The following is a 20,910-nucleotide window of genomic DNA, read 5'->3' as shown; positions in this document are numbered from 1 at the left end:
ACGGACCAGCCTCAGTTTTCCTGGGGTAAATGATAACTTATGTAGGTTTACAATAAAATTTAGTGCTGCCAGAATGAGCACTATTTTTACTATATAAAGTGCCTTGTGCTCCCTTATCTTTAATATGTTCCTTGTGCCCCCCTTATGTTTAATGTGCCTTGCCCCCCCTTATTTTTAATGTGCCTTGTGACAAGGCACATATTAAAAATAAGGGGGGACAAGGCACATATTAAAAATAAGGAGGCACAAGGCACATACTTTTAATATGTGCCTTGTGCCTCCTTATTTTTAGTATGTGCCTTGTGCAAACTTATTTTTAATATGTGCCTTGTCCCCCCTTATCTTTAATATGTGCCTTGTGGCCCTTTATCTTTAGTATGTGCCTTGTGCCTCCTTATTTTTAATATGTGCCTTGTGCCTCCTTATTTTTAATATGTGCCTTGTGCCTCCTTATTTTAAATGTGCCTTGTGCCCCCTTATCTTTAGTATGTGCCTCGTCCCCCCTTATTTTTAATATGTGCCTTGTGCCTCCTTATTTTTAATTTTGTATAATTAAATTTTTATTTTTGGTTGCTATGGGCAACATCACTTCTAAAACTCACTTCTAAATACTCTCACTTTAGTAAATTTACCCCCTAGAGTTAACTTTTGTCAAGAGCAAACTAAGGCCCTGATTCAGAGACCCGGACGCTATGATAGAGCGCTCGCTCTGAATCAGAGCCGTCCTTCTTGATTTTTAGAGCGGCCTCATGGCCGCTCGTATAGCTGTGGGTGACCAGCCACAGCTATAGCGAGCGGCCAGGAAGATGGTTGCGATAGTCAAGACCATCGCGACCATCGGGCTTGTGAAGAGACCCTTGTGGTAGGGTCTCGTTGCCGCAAGCCCTAGAGTGCTTTTGGCTCAAACAGAGCCGAAAGCACCCCCACTGACATCACTTGCGATGTCAGTGGAGCCGGCCCCAGACAGAATGGCATTCCCATGGGAACGCCTCCGTCTGGGCAGCCACTCCCCCGGCACGCCCACCAAAGGGGGCGTGCTGTCACTCAACATCGACAGCATGCTCCCTTTGGTACGAGACCAGGAGCGACGGTTTGCGCATGCGCACGACGGAGCCGACTCTGTCATGCGCATGCGCACTGGGCCAACATCGACCCGCTTGCGAGCGTTCAGTGCTCACGAGCGGGTCTGAATCAGGCCCTAAATTTCTGGATTGCTGGAGGCCAAAAAGGAGTGCCAGTTAGGAAACCCATGCAAGGCATGGGGAGAACATAGAAGCTCCAGACATTAGGGCCAATATTCGAAAACTGTGCAGTGAATTAGTATGTAATGTTAACCATTACATCATCCATGCTCGCCAAATTATTTAATGATCGATACATCATGCTATTAATGATTTGATCAACTGTTATGTCAAGACAGCACGAAAATTTATGACATAACTAGTTTTTTTTAATTTCTCTTATTTTTATTGCACCTTGTTTAGTCATGAATGATTTATGAATTGTGGGCCAATAATGATTATGGTCAAAACTTCTGTATGTTATAACTGGAACACCTGGCCATAATCCACTTTTAATCATACAAACTAAATTCTCATTAATTTGTTATTTTAAAGGTAATCCTTTTATTTTTTACATTTCTTTGTAGGTAACATTTTTAAAATTGTTCATTGTGAAACAATCCTTTCACATAATCTTGTTGAGAGCAAAAGAACGGAGGCGTTTGCATATAAGTTTCAGAATGTGAGAATTACAACTCTGACTCCTGGCGCTCCTCAGGCTTCACACCACAAGATCCAAACCAGCAGCTCCTACTTTTTTTCCACAACTCAACTTGACTAAGGTGAATACGCATGTACTGTGAGTGATCAGTTGGGCTCAGTAAGTGGACTCAGGGTGGTCAGGGTATGTTCTTAAATATTTCTTTTTATTCTAGAGAAGGCACAACTCCAGGCTCACCTGTACACCATCACGTTTACCAACCATTGAACTGGCACTTCCGTCCTTGCATCTCTGACTCCTGGCGCTCCTCAGGCTTCACACCATAAGATTCAAAGCAGCGGCTCCTGGCCCCAGCTACTTCTCTCCACAGCTGGGCTCCACGCGGTCATCTCAACTCGCCTAAGGTGAGTACGCATGTACTGTGAGTGATCAGTTGGGCTCAGAGTAAGTGGTCAGGGTATGTTCTTAAATATTTCCTTTTCATTCTAGAGAAGGCACAACTCCAGGCTCACCTGTACACCATCACGTTTACCAACCAATTGAACTGGCACTTCCGTCCTTGCATCTCTGACCTCCCGTGCTCCTCAGGCTTCACACCACAAGATCCAAATCATCTGCTCCTACTTTGTTCTACACCTCAACTTTTCTAAGGTGAGTACGCATGTACTGTGAGTGATCAGTTGGGCTCAGAGTAAGTGGTCAGCGTATGTTCTTAAATATTTATTTTTATTCTAGAGAAGGCAGAACTCCAAGCTCACCTGTACACCATCACGTTTACCAACCATTGAACTGGTGCATCCGTCTTTGCATCTCTGACTCCTGGCGCTCCTCAGGCTTCACACCATAAGATCCAAAGCAGCGGCTCCTGGCTCCAACTACTTCTCTCCACACCTGGGCTCCACATGGTCACCTCATCTTGCCTGAGGTGAGTACCAGGCGTGTACTTTGTCAGTGGTCAGTTGTTCTCAGGGTTAGTGGTCAGGGTGTATCCTAAAACTCTCTTCCCCATCTCCTTTACAGTAGAAAACATGCCTACTGTTAAAAGAAAACTTAAGGAACATCAAAAAAAACAAAGAAATAGGACGGAAATGTTTGAAAATAAGTGCTATGTTTTCAGAAATAAAAGTAAGAACACAGATTTTCAACACTACTAAACTTACTATATTTTAAAAGCTCTGTAAATGATTTCATGCTGAAATCAGAAAATAATAAACATTAATAAAGATATTTATTAATTGCAGAAAACAAATGCAGCAGAGCCAGATCCTGTACCCTGCACCTCTGATGAATTCATTTCCACATCAAATTCATTGACCACAGTAAACACAAATAGCAATCTGAATGATCCAATATTGATTTAATGTGAAATCAATGAAAATGAAGATAATATAGATCCAGATGTGCCTTCTCAATCCACAGTTTTATTGGCCAACTGTGAAAAGAATTTAGAGAATGACTCTTTGGTTGAGCTATTAGAAGAACGGTGCTCTTTTAGTGATGACACAGACACAATAAATGACCTTGTGGACATCACTTCTCAAAAAAACAAAAAACAAAGTTGGATACCAAAAAAAATGGAAAAGAACATTCCCATGGCTTCTTTGTAAAAAAAAATGGTGACAGAGAGTTTAATCTGCCAACTGTGCTCCAAACACTTAAGTAATGATAACAAATACAATAAATCTCCATGGATGAATAATGGTATGTGCACAGTAAGGCTTGACAAAATCAAGGGGCACTCTGTTTCTGAAATGCATAAAGTGGCAATGCAAACAGAAATGATCCCTTTAAGTGCAGAAGCCTCACAGAACCGAAAAAATAGACCAGAGTCTGAAGAATTTAAAGCTGTTGAATATGCTATGAAGTGTCTGGAGTTTCTTATTGAACATAATATACCACATACAACTATTTTTAAACCATTTATTGATTTTTGTATTGAAGAGTTAAAATCTCCTGTTTTAGCTCCCCTTAAAAAAGCTAAAAATGCATTATACACAAGCTACCAAACAGTTAATGAATTTGTTAACTCAATGGCCAGTGTTCAAAAACAGCAGGTTATGCTGTCTTTACAGAAGAGTCCATCCTATTCAATAATGATTGATGAAACCACAGACTTCAGCAACAGAAAGCACTTGGCTACTGCTGCAAAATATATTAAAGACGGAGAAGTTACAGTGTCCTTTATTTGCGATACTGAAATTACAGATGGAAAATCTGAAACTATTTTCAATGCTCTTTCACAAACTATAGAAGAATGTGGGGGGTATGAGAAATTAGTTGGATTTGGAAGTGATGGCGCCAGTTCAATGGTTGGTAAACGTGATGGTGTAGCTGCCAAAATAAAGACCAAAACGATAAGGTTATTTCAACCCATTGTCATAACCACCGTTTAGCTCTTGCAACTAAGAATACCTTTGAGTCTTTGGAACCATTTGTCAAAATGGACGAGGTATTAACCAGCATTTACAAATATTACAAATACAGCTCTGTCAGAAGCAATAGCTTGGCTGAAATACAAAAAGTACTTAGTAAATGCAAAGGTACCAAAATAAAGAAGGCGGGCCACACAAGATGGCTATCACATGAAAATGCAATTAATTCAATACGAATTAATTATCAATCTATCATTGTGGATTTAGAAAATGCGGTTTTAAGTGTACAGTCAAAGAATGCAATGGTTTTGAATGGTCCAAATGCAGAAGGACTTCTGAAACATTTAAAACGTTTTCAATTTTTTCAACTTATTCAATTCCTGTGTGACGTCCTGAGCCTACTTTCTAAACTTGTGTTAATTTTTGAAAGACGAGATGTCGATCTAGCTACCAAACATAGCAATGTTTCCACTACGCTTGCTGCTTTAAAAAATGTAAAACGGAAGCCTGGGGGTCAGTTTTGTCGGAACCTAGAAAATAATGCAAGAAAAATTGGAATGGAGGCTCCTATATCGGCACCAAACTGTAATTTTGAGAAGCATGCAAGATGTTTCATAGATCTCTTGGTGGAAAATATTTCTGAGAGGATGCAGAATGTTTGTACACTTAATTTGTTAAATGTCTTAGATATGAGACATCTTAATACTGGAGAAGGTGTTGGATTTTATGGTGTGGCTGAGATGGCACAGCTTGCAGAATTTTATCACTTGGATGAAGACCTTTTATTATCAGAATGGGAAGATTTTAAGTCTGTGTTCCTGGAAAATGAAGACGACAATTCTGATGATGAAAGATTATCCATGGTCAACCTGTACAACACTTTGGAAAAATCTGAAGACACAGTTGGAGTAGCATTTCCTCACATCCAGAATCTCGTTGGAATTGGCTTTGTTCTTCCACTCTCAAATGCAGAAATAGAAAGGACTTTTTCACAAGTGGTTGATCTTAACTGATCACAGAAATCGTCTCAAGGTGGAAAATGTGAACAGTTTATTAGCCATAAAGCTGAATGGCAAGGTAAACTTGAGAGGCTGTGAGGCACTGGATGAAAAAACAAAGAAGAATCTTTTCTTCTACCCAGTCAACGCTGGCCACCCACCACACTATATCACCAGAAACGCCTGCACTCTAGATTCCCTGCTAAAAGAGAACACAGTGCATCTGACCTGACCCACTCAAGCTACAAGGAGCCCAGCCTGAGGAGACTGCCATTTTCATGTTTACACTGGTGAGTATTGAGATAAAAAGTGGGGGGAAATTGCTAGATGGAGGATGTATGGCCCTAAATATGTCCTTAATCATGTTATCAGAGTCCTTTTTGCACTTGCTTCTTTGTTCTTCAAAGAACACCTTCATTTTATGTGGAAGAATTATGAACAAAAGGACAAGATCTTCTCAAAAGAATAAGCTGTGCTTTGAGGAACTGTGAATTGAGTACAAAAGGACTTTGGTTACATGCACTGAGTTTATGTATGTTTCTCTTTTTCAGTTTTTGCGTAACATTGCCCCTAAAAGGGAAATAATGCCCGTGACACAGACATATCCAGCTGACCCTGGATAAAGAGTTGGACCCTTCTGTGATAAACAGCTATCACTTCATCTGCACTACAGATCTCATGCTGCAACATACTGTAGGACATTAGATGAGCAGCACAAACTACATGGAGATGGTGCTATTGCTTGATATTGTAGAAAATTGTTAGTGGTACAGTAAGTAAAACTACTTTGGTAATTTAAATCTCTAAATTACATACTTTTATTATGGTATGCAAGTCTTCACTTTCAAATACATGTGTGCTTTAAAATCATTAAGCATTAAAAACAAAAGGATTGAAAAAATAAGCAACCGGGTGTCTTTGTACTCATTTGGTATGTCAACACTTTCTGCTTAAGCATTATGTAGCAAATGTTACCTTAGTCATTTAAAAAGTGCCCTCCAGACTGAAAAATGTGCCCTCCTCGGTAGTCTGCACCCTGCCCTAAAAAAATCCTAGAGTGAACACTATGTATACACACCTCTAGATTTTAATTGTAAATAAACAGATAAAAGGCACAGATGTCCTTGAAAAAGGGGGTAAAAAAAAAGTTCAGCAGATATCCCTTTTTATACATTTAAAAAAAAAAAAAAAAAAAGGAATTTTTTGGTTTGAAAGATAACTAGTAAACCACAAATCAAAAACAGTTCAAAGATAACTTGGAAAATGAAAGTAATCCCCTCCATAAATATTTAGCTGAAACACAACTGGAGATTGCATAACGTTGAATAGCGAGTCGCAGGAAAAGTTGCCCATTAATTCTAAAATAATACCTCAAGATGGCTCAGATTAGTAGTGTCATTTAAAATCAACTCTATTTTTACTCTTTACTGTGTCGAAAGAAAACTTCTCCCTAGCTTGAACAACAGAATATAAAAAATATGTAATTAAAAAAAAACAATTTATGGAGGCTTTCACTAGGTACTACAAAACATTCACTAGTTAGACTGCATTGTCCCAAGGAATTCAGAATGTACACTTATGCAAATTGTCCAATTACAATTATGTATCAGCTATACCATTTAAAGAGTTGGGGAGAAACTACGGAACATGGCTTCAAACGTAGAAAAGATTTCTGAGCTTTAAAGTGATGGCGAACTTGTCTCTAATCTTTGCAAAGTTGATAAGCTGGTTCAAGAGTTCAGAGGAGCTAAAACACAGTTACCTTGATGAGAAAGATGAACTCTGTAGGCTGGTGGAAGGGAAGTAGTAAGAAATGTATGAAGTCGAACAGCCAGAAAATATTTCAGTCCACATTCATCAAGGGTCTCACCACCTATTCGGAAAACAGGTTGAACATTGTGACTACATGTTGTTTTAACAAACACATTTTTTTATTTTAATCTCAGATTTCAATAAATACTCTGAAGTAAAATATAGCTACCCAAACTGCTAACATCTGGAAAGAATAAATAAAATAAAGTGAACACATGATGATCTTTAGAGTCCAGTAGGATAAGTGAAAGCGAATTGATTAGCGTTCCCGCTAGGCTGTCTCAGCAGGGCGACGCTCTGCCCTATTTCTAAAAGGCAAAAAGCACCCTGCCCTCCGGCGCGGCGCCCCGCTGAAACAGACTGCGGGTTCTGTCCCCTCCCACGGGCCGCAGTGTCGTGCCCGGCATCCATTCACAGTGACCGCAGTGCTTGGGGGCTGCCCAGCATGTCCATAAGTGCTGGGCACGCCCCCAAGATGGACGAAAAGGAGACGCGTCATAAAGATATGCCCCCTTTTCATTGGCCACGTCCCCTTTTCAGGCGCACAGAGGGCCTTTTCTCTAGGTCCGGCGCTCTGCCTGGCGCCGGACCTAGAGTGAACACTAATTGACTGAATATTTGTATCTACAGAGGCGCTTTTCCTATAAATTTCAATATGTAAAAGATAAACAAATACATAATCATATTACCTTGGCTGCGATCTCTGCTCTCGCCAATATCTGTACTGGTTGTGGCGATTGTATCTGCTAGAGCCATCAGAGACATCTGCTCGATACGTGTCAAACCAGGTAAGCTAGAATGGAGTAAATGTCTAGACAAAACCTTGGAATGCTCAGGGCCAAAGTAGGTGTGGCTGTACTGAGACAAATCAATCACTTGGGGTTTCCCACTATCTTCTTCAGATTCCAAGGTTGTAAGTTCATCAGAGCTTATAGTGGGTACTTGGAAAAGTTCATCATAATTTTCAGCATTTCCGTTGCTGTCGTTCAGCTTGTTGGAATTGTTGTGATTGCTGGATTTCTCCACTGTAGTTGTGAATGAGCAATCCTCATCTGCAGCAAGTAGAGCATATAACGGTAAGGGAGGGACAGAATCAATTTCTGTGTAATCTGCATTCTCAAGTTTGCTGAAAGTTTTGGGGTCTCGTGAAGTGCTTCCACTGGCACTGATTGAAAGGGAACGAAGCCTGCGCTCATGGTTAGGTTCATTATCGTTGATTGCAACCACCTCCCCTGCAATACACTTTACTAGATGAGACAGAATAGCTTTTGCCCTGCGAACTTTACCTAGATCCATCAAGCCCAAAAGCTGCAAAGGATGATACTGAGGTAGAGTTGGAAATAAAGCATGAGCGGCTTCAAAGAGCCCAGAGTCTTCCATCTCTACTGGCAGGTCAAAAGCGGTTTTCTTTCCCATAAGTTTTTGTGCTAAGCTAGTCATTGACCTAGTGATGGCTTTCTTTGGTGGATTGAGACCAGATGCAACTGACTGGCTTTGTTTAACTAAATTTGTGATAGATGGGGTGCTGCCACTGTAGGAGTCTGTGCTAGGTGAATCCTGCTTAGAGTAAGGCTGCCACTGGGAATAGACATGCATTTCACAATCCATTCCAACCACAAGTATCCCATCCCTAACCCAAGACAAAGATACAGGTAAAGGAAGAGACCCTTCCACAGAAGACACTAAATCCACACATCGCAGCAGTACAAATCTGGGCTGTGATGTGTTTTTGGCAGTATCCCAGAGTTGCAAAGCAAAGTCCTCTTTACAGGAGTGTTCTTGTACTTTTCTTGCCATCTGGCCGTACATTAGAAGTTTTGAACCAATGCCTATAGTTAACATATGTGAACCATCTTCCCTTGACATCCAGTCTAAACGAATCAAGTTTTTTGTGCTTGGTTGGAAGTGCTTGTTGGCAGATAAAAACACATCATTTTTATTGTAAGCTACAAGATTGTTGTCAATGCTAATTCCAGGCTCCAATATTGTACTTAATTCATCCAAATGAATAGTCTGTTCCAGAATCCAACAAGAGCCACCGGTGGATTCACATTCAAAGATACTAACGTGCATCAAAAATTCTTGAGACGAGTAACTTGATTTACTTGGTGCTTGCTTGAAAGCTACTGCCAGACAGTTTGCATGAGCACAGCTCACTTCAATTGGCCTGCCAGGTACACTCACAGCTCCATTTTGGAAACCATCTTCAATCAGCAAAGGCCATTCTTCCCAAGTATATGTAACATTGTTCTCCAGATCAGAGGATGACAGTTCCGAGTTCACTCTGCATCGCCAAAATCTCACTTTGCCATCAGAGCAAGAAGTTGCTAGTAGATATGGAGCATTGCATACGGGGTATATTGAAGAACTACTGAGATGGCCTAAACAAAAGGATGAAACTATGATTACAAAACAACAAAAGCACATCCAAAAGCATTGAGTTAAAGAAAAAAATATTACTAATTTTGAATAATCTTGAAATAAAAGACAGACAATTCTGTTACTATAGGAGTAAATAAATAATGATATTTGATGTTTACTATAAGCTAAACTTTCACATTTTGCATAACATAATGGGCAATATAAACGCTGTGATGTTGAAAACGTCCTTATTAAGCAAAAAAGTCTAATGCTGAGTACACGATTAGATGACGGATTGGTCAGTCTGAGTGGCCTATTTGTAAGCTATACACACTTACCAACTGGCCGCTCGATATCACTAGCCTGACATCTCAACTGGACGAGCATTTCAATTTGCCAACCCAGTTGTGTCAGTGTTGGCAGTCCCTGTGGCCTGTATACAGGCTGTACACACAGCCAGACGTACCAATATATATGCATCGGCTGTGCTGCAGGGCAAACCTGATATGTCTGAACTACGTTGTTCACAAAGGTTGGATACGGGATCCGGCGCTCAGGATCCCGGCGGTGAATATCTCGACTGGGTCACAATCCCGACGCCTATAGGTGAGTACCTACCCTAACCCTCCCGGCAGCCTAACCCTTATCCCCCCCCCCCCACGCATATCTAATGTACACACTTGCCGACGAACTTGCAATATATGGACCGTCAATCAAACAAACAATATATCAACAAGTGTGTACCCAGCATAGCTCAGGAAATAAACAGTTAATTAAAGGTTTAAATTTACAAATACACAACTCTCAAATTCCAGGTCATTCTTAACCTCATATTGGGCTTAGTTATTTATAATATTTGAAACAATATCAATGTATTACCTGCAGAGGGCTTCACACTAATTACTTCGACACGATCAGGCAAACTCAGCTCTTGGCTATACACAAGCTCTGATGAAAGGGTCATTTTGCTGGTGCTCTGAAGATTTGCTTTACAGGTCTGGTATCTTTGTGTAAGTGGAGACTGCACCTTATCTCCAGAAACAGAGCTAAATGAATCTTCTTTTGGTGGGATATTTTCAGATACGTCCAAGACTGATTGTTCTTCTGTAACACACAAATATGTATACTGTGTCAGTTATGGTGTCTACAGAATTATCGTTTATCACTAGAAAGTAGGGTAGTGGAAAAAACAAGAACAAACTCATCTTTCCTATAACACCTTTGTTTCATCATCAGTTCAAAATTGTAAAAGCAAACACAGAAGGAGCAGAGATTTACTTAACATGCATTTCCAGCTGGAGAGAAGAAAATGTAATATTCAATATTCTTGTTATATGATGACCCCTGCAATACATGCTGATTGTCACAAATTTAAAATTCAACGTTTCTTTTTTTGACCAATTTTCAATGGCTGATATGCTGGCTAGTGATTACTGCATGTAACAAAAAATAAAATGGTCACAAGGTACAAAACATTGATTGGCAAGCTGAACGCTTAAGATAATCACATACTCAAAGAACGATGGTAAAATAAAACTGGTCAATATACCAGGAAACCTTAATGAATGCCTGCCACACTGGAACTGAGAATGTTTTCTCTACCATCAGTGAGACAACTTCCACCCACCACCTCAGTATAAAAACCATCCTGTGAGAAACCTGGATGTGGCTCTCGAAATGCCCAGGATCCATTTCTTTACTGTAAGTAAGGCATTGGTTTCAGGCTCGAGATCATGGTCTCCATATAGTATCGGATGGCCATAAGTTGGGACCACTGCAGTGGCAAAACTAGCGGCGGTGTAGCCGGTGGCTTGCACCGGAGCACTCTGTGGTGCAGGGGCCCATAGCCGCCACTGCACCCGCTGCTAGTGTCCCCCGGGCCCCACAAGTGTAATGCAGACCGCAGTGAGAGCGGTCAGCACAACACAGTAACAAACTGGCGGCTGTGTGTTTGTTATAGCAGCCAATGAGTCAGACAGACTATCATTGGCTGCTGCGTCCACGGAGGGAGCCGGCTGGAGCTCACTCATGAGCTCTGCTTTCCGGCTCCCCCCACAGCGAGTGATGGGAGAGACGTCATGACGTCTCTCAAAGTGCAGAAGAGAGGGCCGTGAGGAGCGGACAGCGGCGGTCGCGTGGATACAGGTAAGTTGTGTGTGTGTAACGGGGCACACGAACTGACAATGGCACAGCATAGGAGGAACTACTGCGGGCACTGTATAAGGGGGGGGGGGGGGACTACTGGGGGCAATGCATAGGGGGGACGGGACTACTGGGGGCAATGCATAGGGGGGGACGGGACTACTGGGGGCAATGCATAGGGGGGGGGACCACCACTGGGGGCAATGCATAGGGGGGGGACCACCACTGGGGGCAATGCATAGGGGGGGGACCACCACTGGGGGCAATGCATAGGGGGGGGACCACCACTGGGGGCAATGCATAGGGGGGGGACCACCACTGGGGGCAATGCATAGGGGGGGACCACTACTGGGGGCAATGCATAGGGGGGACCACTACTGGGGGCAATGAATAGGGGGGAGGGGGGGGGGGGGACTACTACTGGGGGAAATGCATAGGGGGGCCCAAAGCATATTATTGCACCTGGGCCCACCACTCTCTAGTTCCACCACTGGACCACTGCATTTTGAAAGGATTCATCTCGATTTGGTCTTGTTTACAATCCTGTAGGCTTTAAAGGATGTTGCATGCAAATGAAGTAGCATTTTGCAGACACAGTTGTTGACAACTAAAGTTGGATGCCTAATATGTATAATTGCATCACAGAATTAAAAAAGCTTTTACTATAAGTTTACCCTTGACAAGCGGTACTAGAATAGAAGAACAAAAGACCAAACTGAAAAGGAGAACTTTTTAGAATTCAATCTAAAGGTTGTAGCACCTGGAGAAAGGCTGTAGGAAGCACAGGAACAGCTAAGCATATTACTGGCCCAACATATGTATTGCACGTCATTCAGTACTTTCTGCCTAGGACACTGCTGCAGGAGGAAACCATGTGTACAAGCCCCTCCACACCACACACTGCCCAGGGTCCACTTGACGCACAACATAGGCAGGGTGCAGAAGTGACTCATGAATAGTATGAAAATAGCTGGTGAATACAATGGCTCTACTACGCTTCAGGGTACAGTGAAAAGTTAAGAAAAATAAGAATTAATGACAATAGTCCTGTGCAGGAGACTGAGAAACTTACACTCCCGATGCTCATCAATAAACAACGGCGCCTGGTGCCCTCCTCCTTACCTCTCCTTGCAGGGAGAGGAATATTTAGGTAAGTTGTATAGGCGGCACTCATGGCGATTTAATAACTGACACAAATACTCGTAGCTTCTGGTCAATGTTTCAGAACTCCTTTAACGGTTCCTTTGTTGTATCCTGACGAAAGAACAGAGTGCCACCTATACAACTTACACACACATATATATAATACTGTGGACATTAACTGAGGACATGCAATATTGCAATAACTGTTTGGATGCCGATATCATCATCAGGACAAGCGAACAAGGAACTTCAGGTTCAGTCACTAGCCAGTCACTCATCTGCTTTAAAACTGGAACAATTAAAGCATGCAACACAAATTAATATACAAAGTAACATACCCACAGAGACCGGAATAGACTTCAGATGTAAATTCCACATGTGCAAAACAGAGCGCTTTTCTTTGGTGCAGTCTATCACCACCAAGTAGAATTTTTCAGAAAAAACATTCTGGGAGTTTTCTATGGGTGGAAAGAGAAAAGTTCTTAATTCTACTCCAGTTTTCACTGGTGGAGTAAGGAAAAAACAAAATATCGTATCGAAATTAGGTTAGGGATGAAAGTGTGTGAAGTAATACCCCAGGCTTAAATTAAAGGATTAAAATAACTGTGTTCCAAGTTTTTATCACATGCTCATTCTTCCCATTGCACAATGCGTCACATGTCCTGTTCTGACTTTTATAAGTTTTCAGATAATATCTTAAAATAAGTATACAAAAATAAGTCTTTGTGAATGAAGATAACCCCTTTAATGGACAGTAGTTGATTTGAAAATCAACAATCAAGTCCTGTTTTATATGTTGCTCTGTTTTACTTATTTCCTGCATAATTTCCTTTATTCCCCATGATACACAGGTTAGTACTTTTGGTAGGATTTTATCTTTTTATTTCATGGCTAGTAGGCTGGCAACATAAGCAAAAACAATAAATAAAAGATAGAAATATACTTCTTTGTTAATACTTTGTTTTCACACACCTTGTACAACCTAAGATAAGTCCCAATACTAGTCACACAGAAGGTGAAAATATTTACACTAGGTCAGTGGCATATTTTATTTTTTTTTAACCTTATCTATCTGGAATGCACAACCGGAGGTTGCGTATACGCACTTCCGGTTCCCGATCCTGAGGTTCAGTCACTGTAAAGTAATTATATTAAAGACAGACACTCTAGTGCAGTGGGAGCTACTTGAGAAAAATGAGACTTCTTGAAGAGACATTTTATTTTTGAAAGCTAAAATTTGGCTAATAACCAAATTTGTCATAGAAAAGCAACAATGCATTAATACAGCTACTGTATTCCTATAAGCTGTGAATGGTGATAAAGTGAACAGAGATAAAGTGCCAGCCAATCATTTCCTAACTGTGATTTTTCAAACACAGCAGTTGGGAGCTGACTGGCTGGGACTTTTTCTCCATTCACTTTATGGTCCCACAACCCCTTTTCAAAGCGTCCAATCTGTACCTCTGATGCCTGTTGAAAGTCGTCAGGGGGGGCAGGGAGCTGCTGGATAGATTATGCTGGTGGGACAGTGGATGGCCTGGTCTCACACCCCTTTTTCAAAGCGCCCAATCTGTACCTCTGATGCCTGTTGAAAGCTGTCAGTGGGGAGCAGGGTGCTGCTGGGTGTATTATGCTGGTGGGACAGTGGATGGCCTCGTCCCACACTCCTACCAAACAGTGCACGGTCAGAGTTTCTCTTAAAGCGGTCAGGAGCGAGCCTGCTGGCAGCCTGTCATGCAGTGAGAGCATGTGTGCTGCGAGGCTAGAGCCTTAAGGCAAGCTACCCGGCCATGCTACCGGCATCGTCGTAAGACGAGCTACCTAGGTTATGGCCGCAAACCACTGGTCACTCGCAAGCGATGGGTTGGCGACCGCTGCTTTAGTGAATCCTATTATCAGAGATGTGCATTAGGATACCTGGGACCCTAACATGAATGAATATATTGAACAGCATAAGCTTGTAGACCGGAACCGGAAGTGACGCTCTACGGTCCACCGGTGTACCAGCAGAGATTATGCGTTCCAGTAGAACGATTTTATCGTTTTATGTTGTTTTTTTGTGTGTCAATCAATTAATTTTAAACTGTATGTAGATATACAATTGTGCTATGCTATATTATATTTAAGAATGTTTATAATATTATGCCATTTTACTGTTATACACCTGGGATATGATTAACCAATGAGAGACCACATTAGGGTATTTAAGCTGGCACTCACCACCATGCTAACACACCTTGATAAAAACTCCTATTAGAGTTGAAACGCGTTGGTGAAACAAGTACAAGGCTACCCATCCTGTATTGGGAACACAAGAAAAACTCACCTTGCTCTATGCCGATTCAGCTTCACAGATTTCTGATCCTCGAAAATGTGGACTTCTGACATGCGAGTATAGGTGTATTCTATTGCACCCATTTCTTTTGGTACGCCTTAATTACTTACTAATGGTGGACTTTAGTTATACACATACTTGCAATATTGTGTGCGCTGTGTTTTTTATAAACCTATTTGATTTTATTTTGATTAAATTTAGGTATCTCACTATTGTTGATCCCTCTCTCCCTTTTTTGCATATGGAATCCTAACTATGGTAGAATAAGGAGTGGAATTTGAAACTGAAGAATATACATAGCCTAGGGGGTGAACTGTTTTATTTCTTCTTCTTCTTCTTTTGTAGCTTGACTATTTTAAAATGTGTTATTTTTAGACACATATATGATATTGTACACAGTATGTTCTCCTACCTAATGTGGTTGGGCTGAGTGAACCATATGTCTTATACAGGATATTTAAATACCTATTAACAATGAACAATAAACAAAAAGGAACAAAGTGTAATTTATTGCTCTTTATGACGACGCTTTCTGGACTCCTTCCAATGTTCTTCTATGATAAACGAGTCAGGTGGTCACAAAAATGCTTCCTTATCAATAGTGGCTTTATTTCAATTATTAAAGACGGCTTTCAGAGGACAGTGGTCATCAAACATCAACTCTCACATGGTTACTAAACCATAACAAGAAGTATGAAGAAGAAAAAAAAAAGAAGAATAAAAGCCACACTGTTACCGGAATTGGACAGAATCCCACTATTTCCAGACGTTCCAGTTTTTCTTAGGTTTTCCAATATGAAGTCTTCTTGAAATACATGCAACAACTGTGTTTTTCTACCATGCTAAACACAAAAAACAGAGAGGATAAAAAACAAACAGAATTGTTGCCTCAGTACAGAAGGTGACTAGGATATCAGACTATGAATGCTTACCAGGTTTGTAATGGCGTCTAGCTCTATAATGCATCCTGGTCTAGCAGTGGATTGCTGACTAATGATGTTAAAAACTTCCCCAACATACTTCTGTAAATTAATACAAACTGTCATTAATGAATGAGACATTAAATTTTTTTTTATTCTAAACACATTACAGTATAAACCAAATCAAATGCGATGTTAAATATAAGCAATAATAACAAAGAGCTGGCAATATGTGCAACTGTAATCATTTGGCCTGTTTGAGAGTTGGGTTTATAGTCAAAACAAAGAAATGTATATGCTGCATGTGAAGTTACTGGAGGCAACCTCACTGTGCAATGTAATGTAATACTACCAATTTGATATATATATGCTATACTATAAACTATCTTATATGAGTAAACTAGCAACCTGCCCGGCTTTGTGTGGGCGCAAGTTTTGAATTTACGGCGAGGTCTTGTAAGATTGCCTTGTAAACTACATTAGGAATTTTTCCTTCTGACGTCAACCCGATAAGATTTCGTTTTGATGTGACACGCAAAAGGGCCACATAAAGTTGTCCATGAGAAACAGTCTCCACTTAGGTCAACTCTGGCTACGTTAAGGGGACATTTATTAATGATCGCATTTGCAGTGCGATCTGGGTGCGATATTAGCGTCCATGACTGCATTGTAGGATGCAATCATACCGCCCCGGATGTAACAAAAAAGCACACGCAGGGGACAGGGGCTCCGAAAAGGAGCTTGTTCCATTGATGTGCTGGGAGTGAAGTGACTGCGTCAGTAGTCTTTTCACTCCTGAACCGGGACTCCAGCGAATGAGTGGTCTACTGACCACACATGCGCCGCAGCCAATGCCAGGGAGGATTCCTAAGGAACCCTCTGCTGGTGGTTTTTGCGATGTGGGTAGCTGTGGGCCCAATCTCCTAAATGCATCGCATTCCGAAGTTTGTAAATATAGCAGTATCACATCCCCAAAAGAAACCTATGAGGGATGCAGCTGCCGGCGGGAATGGAGCGATCTCGGTGGGTATCGGGGATTAAGCTGCAAATATTTATTGATACAGTTACTGCACAGCTCCCTTTTGTCCAACATTAATGTGTCATACACCTAAACTTCCCTCGACAAATGCTTTATAGAATGATGAAACCTGCATCAAAATCCCTCCAGTGGTTCTGAAATTAGCCCGAACAGACAGACGCCTACCAGGGACTTTATTTCATACTGTGTATAGATGAATATTGATTTCATTAACGGATTGCCAGTTTTGGAACCAAGCTGAACATTTTTCTTCTATGTTAAAGTGCTGAATTATAGAATATTTTCAGTATTGTGCCTCAGAGAAAAACAAAACAAAAAAAAAGTACTTACGGATATATCTGGGTTGGACAGCTCACACAACAGCTTTTTAGCATCAATTACTGCTTGATATAATCTTAAATTATGCCCGTCACTTGCAACAAAACATGCGCTTGGGGAATTGCAGTACGTACCTGAAATACAGACATTTGGACGAATGTAAACATTTGGTTACCTAATTGGGCTCATGACAAAATGATGACAAACATACCGCAATGATACATGACTGGAATCATTATAATGAAGCACCCAAATGGCTTTACCGGTTACTTAAACACAGATTACTTCATTTACTCATTGTTAGGCGACAAATTATATTTTTACAGAAAACATGAAATAACAAATTGCTTTTAGCATGTGTAAAATGAAACATTGCAAAACTGATAATTCTTTTGATAAAAAAAAAAAAAAAAAATCTAAAAATGAAATAAAGCATTCAATAACATGACATCAAGACTTTGTAGATAACAGATATATGTATGTAGTAGTAATTAAGGAACGGTTATTTATTATCAGATGCACTTACCTAAACAATGACTTGGTACAAGAGTAGGCAACCAAGCCACATTGGAGAAAGCAGAAATGTGAAGAGAATTAATACGCGCCAGCTCAGAAACACCGCCAGAAAAGGACAATGGTCCGACAGGATCCACACGCCAAAGGATAAGCTCACTGTGCACTGCATTTGTATCCTCGCATGTGTCTGGTTCCACTATTCCACTCCGATTAGTAGAGAAGCCTCCTTGTAAAGAGCCGTGTGACACATTATCTCCCTCCAATGGATGTGGGGAGTTATGATGAGAAGTGGTCAGCAGTAACGGCAGTATAGAATGGCAGGCTAAGTCGTTAAGATGAAAACGATGGCCACAGTATCGGGACTTATGAGAAATGCTGAGCACAGTTGAAAAAGCCGATTCTTCTGCAAAGCTAACCTGCCACTGATTCAGTGATCCGTCAGCATGCTTAGAGATCATCAACACATTAGGAGTGAAAATACTCAGTTTTAAACTGTTGGAGGATTTATTTTGCCCAGCAGAAATTAGCATGGATGAGGAACGTGCCACACCTGGTGGCTTCTGTTTGCCTTGCTGAATAGCCAAGTCTACATTTTTTGTGCTGGCATACATCACAACACTCCTGCAAAGCGAATTGGCATCTCCGGTAGGAAATGCTACTGGAATTCTACATGAAAAGGACACCTAAAGGAACAAAAAGAATGATTTTTTTTTTTTTTTTATATAAAATTCTCCCCTTGAACATTTTGCTTTTCATTATTAAGCCATTAAAAAACATAACTTACCTGCACCTGCCGAAACATGCCAGGCTGATACTCATCCAGCCAATCAACATGCCATACCAGCAAAGAGCCATCCACAGGATGGATACTAAACAGCATGTCTGGGTTTTTATTCCACTCCGAGAGCAGGATTTCAATTTCATGATCAATTACTGATGATGGGAAAGAGTTGAAGGATGAATTTGAGGCTGCTCTGTCACCATTCACTTCCTTTTTCTCATTGGCCAATTTGGCATCAACTCCTCCCATATAATCATCATCTAAACATAAAGAGTTATCGTCACCTACATATAGTGCTTATAAGGTATCTAATATAATAATTGACCATTAGCATTTACATATGGCGATATTTTATTGAAATTTTTTATATTACTTCTCAAACAGGATATCATTAAATAAAATAAATACAATCTTAAAAAACCTAGTTAAAAATTAACTAGCAAAACCACCTACGTTGGTTCAAACACCAGCACCTAAGCCCTGCACACTTTGTAAGATACACTTTCAATTAAAATTTGCCATCCCATCCCTCTATACAACTGTCCAAGCCATGTATTGAGCACAATCACTTCAAATTATAGTTCAAACTGTAGTTCACCAACTCTCAGAAGTACAATGAATAGTGTCTCTGATATCTTAGCACACTTTAAGTGCTTGTGCGCATTTAAAACCATTTCACTTGAGATGTAGCAAGCACCAAATTGTCTACCAGCGCAAGGATTTTTGGTTAAACGTTTACATTTGGTCACTTGAAGAAAATGCACGCGCGTTTCCTGTAGAATATCACTGAATCAAAGCATGCCAGATTAATGAAATATACACAGCTCATGTACACATTGTGAATCAAATTAGTATGCTTGTGTCTGGTTTAAACAGCATATGTGGTAAGAGAGAGTAGCGATAACAGTCACTCACTTCCCAGATAATACACACATGACTGTAAAGCAGAGAACTGCAAGTGACAATTACCTTTGTGCAAACCATATATGCTGCACGGTGCAACAAATAAAAAGTAGTATTAAGCCCCCTTCCCAAATCATCAGGGTATGACATCCTGAGCTTAATTTCACTATAACAGGGAGACCAAAATTGTGTCTACACCCTGCTACAGTGAAAGCCAGCTCCAAGTTAGACATAACAGCAAAGATGTTCAGTCTGAATCAGGTTTGGATGGAGTTGGAGTAAGTAGAAAATGTATCAACTAGAGTTTCAAAATAGAAACTTGTGTGATATAGATATCAGTGATAACATTACCACATGTACAAGCGTCTATGATTTATCATTCCTCATTTCCCAGGCTATGAACATATGGGTCTGATCATTATCTTGTGGAAAAAGGAACAAGTGGCAAGAAAAGAATGCCAATAATGTTTTGTTGACCAAGACAAAAAAAAAAAAAAGACACAAAAAGAAAAACAAAAACCAGCACATCATTGTTTGTTCTCTGTTCTGAAACCAATAAAGTTTTGTTCAATATAGGAAAAAAAAATAGGTGAAGTTCAAGTGTCCCTTTTCCAGACTGAGGTGTGAGTGTAAGTAACACATAATATGATTCTAACAATGCTGGTAGTGGTACAGAAAGGGTCAGGGATAGGAAAGTGCTACTAAACTAATTTTGATACAGCAGGGGCAGTGGCATATCTATAATGGATGCACCTGCACCCGTTGATATGCAGATGTCCATATGGCTGCTCTCTCCCCTATTCTACCTCACAGCGGGCCAACCATCTTTCCGTCTAATATTTTTAAAAAATGGCGCTGCACAGCACTTTGCGCTCTTCTTTTTAATACATAGGCCCCGCCACTGTGAGCTAGAATAGGGGAGGGGACAGCTGCAAGGAAACAATCTTCACTTAAAATACATGAGCAGGGGTGAGGAACAGTAGTATTGTGCATTAGTTATTGGAGAATACATGACAGTGAATCATGTATTGCATTTATTTAATTACCCTATGATCATATACTCTACAGCAGGGGTGGCCAACCCGCGGGAGCCACATGTGGCTCCTTTGTTTCTAAAATGCGGCTCCCCCCCGCTGGAACTGGGATTGCTGGTCTCTGAAGCGATCAGAGGCTTCTGAAGCGATCAGAGACTAAAGAAGCCTCTGATCGCTTCAGAGGCCAGTGTTCCCAGTGATGCACAGCAGCGTCAGTGGGAGTCAGAGTGGTCAGGAAAGTATTGGGCTGGGGGCACTACTTTAGGGGTCACAGCTTAAGGGGCACAAATGCAGGAGGCACTTCTTAAGGAGCACTACTTTAGGCGGCACAAATATAGGGGGCTCTGCTTAAGAAGCACTACTTTAGGGGGCACTGCTTAAGGGGCACTACTTTAGGTGGCACAAATACAAGTGGAACTGCATAAGGGGCACAAATACAGGGGGCACTGCATAAGGGCCAAAACTACAGAGGGCACTGCATAATGGGTACAGCTACAGGAGTTATTGCATAAGG

The 20,910-nt window shown here is 40.9% G+C and overlaps 1 protein-coding gene and 1 pseudogene across 1 annotated transcript in view; one reads left to right on the top strand and one right to left on the bottom strand.

Moving 5' to 3' along the window:
* The window catches only part of DMXL1 (Dmx like 1), a gene marked incomplete at its 3' end in the record, with an annotated part of 125,600 nt that overhangs the window by 20,590 nt on the left and 84,100 nt on the right, over nt 1–20,910 (bottom strand). Inside the window, exons 11-19 of the mRNA XM_088477714.1 lie at nt 18,463–18,719; nt 17,689–18,361; nt 17,175–17,296; nt 15,818–15,907; nt 15,622–15,727; nt 12,889–13,008; nt 10,145–10,369; nt 7,594–9,285; nt 6,855–6,965 (exon numbers count right to left, since the gene is read on the bottom strand). Of these exons, the coding sequence (XP_088333840.1) occupies nt 6,855–6,965; nt 7,594–9,285; nt 10,145–10,369; nt 12,889–13,008; nt 15,622–15,727; nt 15,818–15,907; nt 17,175–17,296; nt 17,689–18,361; nt 18,463–18,719 (3,396 nt within the window). The remainder of the gene's footprint in view (nt 1–6,854; nt 6,966–7,593; nt 9,286–10,144; nt 10,370–12,888; nt 13,009–15,621; nt 15,728–15,817; nt 15,908–17,174; nt 17,297–17,688; nt 18,362–18,462; nt 18,720–20,910) is intronic.
* Nucleotides 2,751–5,324, top strand: LOC148518141 (zinc finger protein 862-like; annotated as a pseudogene).

The sequence above is a fragment of the Taudactylus pleione genome, unplaced genomic scaffold (genome assembly GCF_031769625.1).
Source record: "Taudactylus pleione unplaced genomic scaffold, aTauple2 ptg000202l, whole genome shotgun sequence".
Classification (NCBI taxonomy): Eukaryota; Metazoa; Chordata; class Amphibia; order Anura; family Myobatrachidae; genus Taudactylus; species Taudactylus pleione.
The sequence above is the reverse complement of the archived record's forward strand: the minus strand, read 5'-3'. Positions and strand labels throughout refer to the sequence as shown.